Below are 9,488 nucleotides of genomic sequence, written 5' to 3'. Positions count from 1 at the left end.
ACTGTCCTCATGTCCTACTTCACAACATCCGTGAATCTTCTCTGTCGTTTCTCTTTTCCTCCTGCCCAGAAACTCTCTAATTTAATCTGTGAGAGAAAGTGCTAATCTTATATATTATTATATATTCTTATAACCAGACCTGGTGTTCAATATAAGCAGCCATAACTTACGCAAAGACGCATTTCAAGGTTCCCTCCGTAGATACCAAGGTGCCAGGCATCGGATAATATATCTCAAGTATCAGACCTGGCAAACTGCTTGCCAGGATCTGCGATAATGAGTTACTGTTCAGGTGTCTCATGTTCTCCTTGGATCCGAGCTGTTTTCAATAAAATCATAACTCATCACTGACTCCAGAGGTTCCATCATAGGTCATCTCACCTGATATATAAGAAATCCAATATATTCGTCCAATCCATCTCAACCTTGCCTCTTTTATTTTATCTGTGTGTATTTTGTTAATCCACTTTAATCCACTTTAATCTTTCTTTAACAGACAAAAAGGACAGATTGTTAATTCTTTTTGTTTAAAAATGTCTGCCTCCTTACAACAGAGTGTGGTCTCCCTTTGTCGAGTATGTGAAGGAGTTAAATTTGTAACATGTCATGTTATTTAAATGCTTTCTTTTGTCAATCTGTTTGTTTGACTGGTCTATTAATGTCATGCTTCTACAGTATCTCTGGATCTCTTTTTTTTTTTTTTTTTTCACTCTTGGCCTGTGGGAGGGAACACGGGGAGGGTAATATGGGATTATGTTAATGAGTAATGTTATATCTGTTTTTGTATGTGTATGTATCTAAGTTCTTGTTTGTATATCTGAAAATGCCTTAAATAAAGTCATAAAAAAAAAAAAAAATGTCTGCCTCCAACACACAGAGCCACTGGGTTACCCCAGCTTTTCTTTTAATTACACGTTGTAATCATCTGGAAAATGGAGATACTCATTGTTGCAGCTTTGCATCATGGAATGTTTGTCCATTTCCTGCTCTAAACAAGACTTGCTGCTCAACAGTCCAGAGTCACCCATTGAAACAGTCAGTGTTTCATGACAGATCTGGACTGCAGGAGAGCGAGTCAAGCAGACTCACACTTGTATCTCATGTATATTGTGGCCTAGTGTTGTCCTGCTGAAATAGATGTGTAGTTCCTGGGAAAAAACGTCATCTTACTGTCAATATCAGCCTCTGCATCATATCGCCATGGCGTGGGCACTGATGATATTATGACTTGCTGCCTGCAGTTATGCATTTGTACCTTGCAGTTTCCGAGGTTTGGATTGCTGTGAGGAGTTGGTGGGGATTTGTCACCTCTGTGAAGATCAAAACTACCAGGAAATTGCACAGAGAAGGTTTACTTTGTTCAGAGGCTTTTGAGAAGCAGCGTGTGCTTTTGAGCGTGGGGAGTGTGCCTTGCTCTGCAGTGCTCTACTGCTAACTTCCTGCTTCAGAGACGGAGCAGGTGCACTTTTGAGTCTGTGCTCTTGTGTTGTGTTTTCAGGAGGAGAGCATTGATGTCAAGGCTCTGAGAGCACGCTTCAACAACAAGGCCAGCGCCTCAGACACCAGCAGCAGCAGAGACAGCAGCTCCCCAAAATCTCCACGGCCTGGATTTGGGAGAGCGATCGTCCCGGTGATGGAGAGCGACATGGCTCATCACAGACTGTCTCCGAGTTTTCCTCCTCCTTTCACCGGCCTGCGACAGAGCAGGTTTCCAAAGGCAGAGCCACTGGCCTCCTCCAGCCCCTCCAGACCTCTTTCCTTCGCTCAGCCACCTCCCATTTCTGGAGTCAGAGCATCCATCCAACTGACAGACAACAACAAGGTCAAGCAGACAGGCGAGATGCTGCAGAACATGATGCTGAGGAACCAGAGGCCCTCAGGCACCAAACCAGCTCTGATCCCGGCTCAGAGTCCTGAACTTACCCCCACATCCACCCCTCATCTCCGTCAAAAACAGCACAGACAGAGGAGCATAGGCGAGGTCACGCCGCTCAGGAAGCCTCTACCTCCTGAAGGACGTCTGCCTCTGAAGCCTAAACGGCCTCCAAATGTTAACCTGGAACCTTTTAGAAGGATCAACCGAGGACCTGCTCTCCCCTCTGTGAGGAAAATCGACAGTGAGTGTCTCTGTCTTTTTATTCGTCCATTTGTTTTGTAATATGTGAAATGCATTTCATCTATAACCCTCTTAGTTGATAACTCTCTGGTTGGAAAATTACGTTTTTATTTCGGGCCTTTGCAGACGAGAAGCAGACACTTGTGGTTCTTTTTGTTCAAAATGATCACAAATTAATAAAGAGTGGCTGAAGAAATTACAAGATTGATGATTATCACACGCAAGAACTATAGTCGTTCTACTCTGTGGTTTAATGTGTCACAGATTAAGGGTTGAGACATTAACAGATCTGTCTACTGTAGCCTGTTCTACGACTTGTGTGTCGGTTTTATTTCTCCATCTAATTTGCTTGCTATTGGAAAGTTAACTAATTCAAAATCTCAGTGCTACCGAACAAACATTAAATATCAGAGAATTATGGGGGCTTCATTTTTTTTTATATAACAAAACTTTAAACATTGTTTCACTTCCGTTCTCTCTGGTTCCCTTCAGCAGATTCCCCGAGTTCATCAGGAAGAAAAATGTCACTACCGACAGTTTTGAGTCCTCCAAAACTACCACAACGATCCAACAAACCGAGCCAGCTGCCGCGCCAGATCGCTTCTGTGTGAGTAGTTACCTGTTTACAACATGCTGGTGTTATTAAATTAAAAAGAAATATTTTTATGTCACATTAAAATGCCAATTTACTGTAAATAACAATAATCTTAATAATGCAAAAAACAATAAGTAAAATACTCACAGGAGTATAAATCACACAAGGCACTTATCACGTATTAAAATGATGAACAACAAAGTCACTTTAAATGATACTTGTGGCTGCTGAAAATGCAGCAAAGAGAAGTGAGTAATTTCTGAAACACAAACAAACAAACAAACATTTTTGCATAATGAATTGCAGAGACATCGCCGATAACCAGGAAACCTATGACGACATTGGAAGTTTTGAGAGGACTGGTAAAATTCACACACATTCACTTTTTCTTCTTCTTCAAACACAAAGACATTTGAAATAGTTTGGAACAAAGTCTTTCATATCTTTAAAGACTTTTTTTTTATTGCGTGACTTTGCAGAGTCTGCGAGTGACAACGATTTACACTGCATGAACGAGGTGAGTGTATATTATTTACACAGTTAAATTTCATTCATTGTCAGCAGAGAAGAAAAGTAATAACTTTTATGTCACTGATGGAAAAACACTGAGTTTTGTTTTCTTTCTTTTGCAGGATGACGACGTGTACGAGTTTATTGACGAGTAAGTGCACTAGAACGTTTTACTTTTTTGTATCTGTTGTGTCTGTACTGTAGATCAAAAATAGAAAGTGGCTTCAACTGAATTAATGACTGCAGTGGCATCTTTTATGAAGAAAAAAACACAACAACAATGAGGAAAATGTGCCTTTTTTAAGGGATATTTATATTTATTTAATTCGGTGACACCTTTTTTCCAAATATTTGAAGAATTATCCTCCAATAATAAAGTGTCTCCCTATTTGCTCTTAGTTCTAAAGTCAACAGCATGTTCATGTGGCTTTGTTTTTACTTCTAAACTAAGAGCTCTTTTTGTGATTCAACACACACATTCAATTCTGGATACTGTGATGAGAAACAGGTTGAGTGGTGGTGGAATGTGGGTCAAACTGAAACAGTGAAAGGCATGAGTCATCAGTCAACTGGTAATCCTGGTTAATCAGTGATTGAGCTTTCACTGTAAATAAAAATGAGTGATGATAAAGATACATGTGGGTTTTAATAGAAAGCTATGAAATTTTGGTTTTTTTTGTTGGATGTGTGATAAAGGTTATGTTGCTCCTTCATAGGGACCAGGTGCAGGTGAAGCAGGTCCATGTGAACGTCGAGAAGATGAACAAGAAAGAACTGATAAGGCATCAGGAGCAGGACAAGAAGGAGAAGCTAGAGCAACAGAAAAAAGAGAAACTGTTGAGGAAGAACTTTCTGGTAAGAAACAAACAGCATTTGGCCACTAAAACCCTGTGTTTTCTTTATATTATATATATTTTCACAACTGTTTTCTATCCATCCCATGTGTAGTTGGAAGGGGACACAGAGGTTCTGCATACAGCAAAGGTCCGACACGATTGGCAGGGAGGAGGAAAACTAGACCTTAATGTGAGACAAGGAGAGAGTGTGGATATCATTCGAGTGAAGGACAACCCTGGAGGAAGATGGTTGGCTCGTTCTCTACATGGAGACTGTGAGTTTTGCTTTGAGTTCCTCTCATTTAATCCACCTTCTACCCTGAGCCACAGAGGACAGTGTTTAATTCAGCCGTGAAGGTCAGAAAGTAAAGCTTTTAATCTTTAGATCTGTTTGTTGTGTCTAGATTAAAATACTACACATAAACTACAACTGATACTAAACTTGAGAAGGATCATATCCAATTCATTCATTTATGACATTTTATGTTCAGTATGTTCAGTATCATTATTTTTCTTTATTGGAACACATCCAGCAAATATGGGAAACAAGTATGCAGGAAAAGTCGGACCCTTCTTAATGTTACTGCTAAAACCAGAGTTTGTCCCACTATTTCATGTCAACAAATCCTGTTGGAGCTAGTTATTAGTTTTGGTTCATAGTGGTCATTCATAGAATAGTTTGTTTATTATAGATTATTTTGTTATTGATAATATTGCTTTGCTTAATACTTTTATTTTTTGATAGTTTATGTCGATTGTAATGTTTTCATTAGATACACCGTGGGAACTGGGGGGCACTCAAAAGTATGAAGGCAGAAAGCTGGTAGGAGACTTCAGTGCACCTGGGTGGTGTTTTTTTTTTTTTTTCCAGAGCAGAAGAGACAAAACATTTGTTTGTTTGTGTAACTGGATCAAATAAACATCAAAACCCAGCGTGGTTATTCAGTTTTCTCTTTGCCTGAGTACACAACCTGCCCATGGTGCTATAGTTAGTTCAGTTAGTTTTAGATTCATTTCAATAGTATTTTTTATTTTTGTTGACAAATGAGTTTGTTGATATATAACACCAACTTTCAGTCACATGTATTTGAAATCCAAATGATCATGTTTGACAGACATAATCACGACAACGCTGGCGGTGCCTTGAGACATAAGCACAGTACTGCATGTTGTACAGTATGTCATGTGTTAATGTAATGATATGTCATATGTTGAGATGTTTGTATGTCATACAGTGATTAACAAATGTACTAGACCACCACCCAAAGCCCCAGCTGCCCTTTAAATTAACAATATTGATCATGATGATCACAATTATTTTTTTATTATTCTGTAATGGTTAATACACCAGTCTGTCGAAGCTCTTTAACCAAAATTATATTTTTAATGTTGTTATTGTATTTCAAATGCTAAAAATAGTAAAGCACATTATTATTCCTTGATTAAGATGTCAAATTACAGTTTATTACTATAGCATTCCTGAACAGAAACATTAGTATTTCGTGGTTGAATGTGCTTCATTAATTTCTGACTTCTACCAAATGTGGATATAAAAAGGTAAATTCAACAACATTTTTAGTTTTAAATAACGTTTTGAAAGATTTCTCGTTTTTATAACAGATGGTCTAATACATTTGTTAAGTACTGTACGGTAAAAAAAAAAAGAGTAAATCCATATGCTTGTGTGCTTGTAGATGGATATATCAGCAACACGTGTGTGGACATTGACTACGAAGCAGTGAAGCGCAAAGTGCTGCAGTCCAAAAAACTAGATACATCGGCGTTACCTCCACCTCCTCCTGACCCCCCACACATGTTTAATATGGACTCCAACCACAGAGACAGGTACAGCACGTCATTCTCATCCTGCTGCATATGAACTCTGGTTTTCTCTTGTTTTTTTCTGAATCTGTGCCAGTTAACATGCACTTTGTGTTTCCTCTCATCTGCAGCATGACTCAAGAAGACGGTAAGAACCAACAAAGCATGCTTTTGACTCCGTTTGTTTCAAAATAAATACCCAGCTAACTGAAACTTTGCAGAAACGTTGTCTTCAATGACAACTCAGTTTACAAACTATGAAACTCAGTTTACCTACTGTATAGCTTTAAATGGATCATATGTTTTCTCATGTTTACTTTATTTTTTTCTATATTTAATAGATAAATAATGACTAGTTGTATGACATATTGATACAATATCGATACTGACTTCACCAAGTGCACCATTGTTTCTGTGAACCAGTTTGAGATCAGTAAGGTAAAGGTATAACAGATTTCAGCCACTTTAACAAAACCCCCACCAAATAAAATGTATGCCTGTAAGTTTTCCATATCTTAAAAAAAAAAAAAAATTCTAGATATTAGCCTGGCTTTTCTGGCTGGAAAATCAAGTTTGAAGTTTGTCAACCACTCTCTCCTGCACCAAAGTCCACAGATAAAATCAGTGTTTTAACATCACAGCTAATATGAGTTGTTCATCCACTGCTACCTATATATGAGTACATTTAAATGTGTTATTTTGTGACTTAAGTATTTTAAATTCTTCATTTGGATTTACAGTTCAAAAGTTTGGGGTCACCTATACAATTTTTTGGTGTTCCATCAAAAGTCACACTTCATCAAAAGAGTTGCAAAATGAATAGAAAATATTGTAAAGACATTGACAAGATTAGAAATAATGATTTTTTTTATTCAAAATAATAATTTTGCACAATTGCACAAGGGTTTTCAAGGGTTTTCTAATCATCCAATAGCCTTCTAACACGATTAGTAAAAACTATGTACCATTAGAACACTAGAGAGATGGTTGGTGGATAATGGGCCTCTATACACCTATGTACATATTCCATTAAAAAACAGACGTTTGCAGCTAGAATAGTCATTTACCACATTAACAATGTATAGGGTGTATTTCTGATTAATTAAAAAAAAGGAGTGATTTTCCTTAAAAAATAAGGACGTTTCTAAGTGACCCCAAAAGGAAAAAAGGTAGTGTAGTTCAGTGACACAAACTGTGTCCTCACAATTTTCTCGATGGACTTGTGGGTTCAGGACGGTGGAGGGAGAGTCGAGGACCCTACATCACACCTGGGGCTCTATAAAGACACTGGCCCAAAACAGACAGGAGTGGAAATCCTTTTTTTGCTGCCCTACATGCCAGTAGGCATAAAGGGCAGTAACTAACTTTGGTGCAGCATAGTGAACAGTTTTCAAACGTCAGTTTCCAAGTGGAAAAGTCTGTCTCACATCAAGATAAATTGGCCAACATGGTTTTCTTAATATATCATAAGCAGCGTACATTTGTATAAAAAGGAAATAGAAATCAAAAACCAAATAGGATCAAAACGTTTGTTTCACTTCATATTTTTGTTTTGTCCTCAGATGATTATGATGATGTTCAAATAATGGAGGATTTCCCCCCACCACCACCTGAAATCGGGTATCTGTTCTTTTCTGATCTATTCACTAAAAGGAAGCAGAAATGTTTAGTTTAATGGTTGATCAAGACTGTAGTGTCACAATGATGTTTTGCTGAAAACTGAAATTGATATCATTTTCAGCATAGATCCCAAAATGGAGAAGGAACTAAGAAAAAAATTTAAGGTCAGTATCACTGTATTTATCACATCATTTCTCCATAAAGGAACCTTATGAAAAGAGAGCGTGGTCTACGACTGATCCCTGAGGAACACCACATACAACGCAAACATGATGCATAACATTAATGTGCTTTTTAAATAATGCCAAAACCTGGTCACTGTCATCTGTTGCTCGACAGTATGAAGGGCAGTTCAAAGTGCTGCACACCATGATGGTGGATCCTAACAGCATCATCAAGAAGCCAGGAGGTAAAGATCTGCTTGTGTCTCACGGAGAAGTCCTTGACATCATCCAGTTCGCCAATAGCAAGAAAGCTCTGTGCCGCAACAGGTTTGGAAAATGTATGCAAACACCAAAGTTATAAAAAAAATTAAAAAAAACCTTTACTCATGAGTGTTTGTCTCATATAATTGGCAATAATTGATACAATAATAATGAAATAACATAAAACTCTGTTTTGTGTTGCATCTCACAGATGGATATGTGGCCAGATCCCTTCTTCTTCCAATGTAAGTGAATTGTCATCTGCTTGTGAGTCTTTTATATACGGTATATGCTGTATGCATTATTGCCATTATTACCTGAATTTCCTTTAAGTAAACATCTCAATATTTGGGAAAGAAATCTCCTAAATCAATACTTCTGGTTGTCTTTGACTTCTGTCTGTTGATTTTACATTTATTTAATATTTAACCAGTGAAAATGAATTAAAATCAACCTTCTCCTGTAGGGAAGGAGACATATACGATGATGTTGACCATCCTAGTGGTGAGTTATCTTTGCATCCACATGTTATGAATTTACATTATATATGCATTTTATGTATTTAAATCCCAAGTTAATGGTTTCCTTCCTTTTTCAGATGTCTATGACAATGATTCTCCGCACACTGACTATTAACGTTTCAAACTGAAGAAAAAACACCGACACACACATAGGTTTTTGTCTGTGAAACTGCTTGTATAGAAAATAAACACACTATTACTGTAGCTTTCTATGTATTTGTGTTGCTTGACCACTGAGATAACTTAAAATAAATAAAGTTTTTGTTCTGTTTCATCTTGTTTTCTGAGTAAAATACTAATAAGAAAGAATGGCTTGCTGACAAAGAATTAGTTTAGGTTTAATCAGCTTGAAGGAGGAATGTGGATTACAGATGAATGGAGCAAAATAAATGAACTGGGGGGAAAAACAATATACAATATTATGCAAGACTAAACACAGTTAATGATCCGGTGTGTATGAATAAGTGACATCTAATGGTCAGACTCCAGATTACAACAGCTCACACTATAGTGGCCTTTAAGTGTCTTCTTCATTTCTTATATGCAGCTTATATTACAATCACACTTTCAAGAGTGTAAAGCAGACATACGTGCCACCAGACGTAGTCCATAACAGTCAATCTTTGGGGGGGAATCATAATACACTCCTGTAATACAAAGATTTGACTTTTATATGTAAAAAACACAGCATTAAATAAAAGAAACAAATAAATATCAAGGAACAAGGTTATAAAAATGGTTTATAAATAAAATATAAAGTAAAATAATCACATCTGACAACTATGTAAAAACTGTGTAAAAGCTTTGGTTAAAATGGGGAGAAAAATTCTAAATAAAATACACCAATCCAAACTTGGGGGCCCCTCCAGTGGTCACGGAGCCCTAAGCAGCGGCTTAGTTCCCTTATGCCTTGGGCCGGCCCTGATAATTAGGTACATCAGGGCTGTCAAACACACAATCACCATGCATTGTGGGAAATGTAGTTCATGGTCAACGCACGCCTTAAAGCAGCATAGCCCTATTTTAACACATATTTTTAAGACC

At 37.4% G+C, this 9,488-nt stretch overlaps 1 protein-coding gene across 1 annotated transcript; it reads left to right on the top strand.

Moving 5' to 3' along the window:
• Nucleotides 1-963: 963 nt before the first annotated feature.
• On the top strand, nt 964-8,559 carry LOC310925764 (FYN-binding protein 1; the record flags this gene model as incomplete). The annotated part of the gene is made up of 16 exons (XM_083887780.1): nt 964-1,035; nt 1,499-2,117; nt 2,609-2,723; nt 3,018-3,073; nt 3,191-3,228; nt 3,344-3,372; nt 3,938-4,076; nt 4,170-4,332; nt 5,752-5,902; nt 6,010-6,026; nt 7,441-7,498; nt 7,620-7,662; nt 7,838-8,000; nt 8,135-8,168; nt 8,390-8,427; nt 8,522-8,559. 16 exons carry the CDS (start codon nt 964-966, stop codon nt 8,557-8,559), a joined length of 1,773 nt encoding a protein of 590 aa, XP_083743906.1.
• Between the last annotated feature and the right edge of the window lie 929 nt (nt 8,560-9,488).

The sequence above is a fragment of the Microchirus variegatus genome (genome assembly GCF_963457635.1).
Source record: "Microchirus variegatus genome assembly, chromosome: 4".
NCBI classification, from domain to species: domain Eukaryota; kingdom Metazoa; phylum Chordata; class Actinopteri; order Pleuronectiformes; family Soleidae; genus Microchirus; species Microchirus variegatus.
The sequence above is the reverse complement of the archived record's forward strand: the minus strand, read 5'-3'. Positions and strand labels throughout refer to the sequence as shown.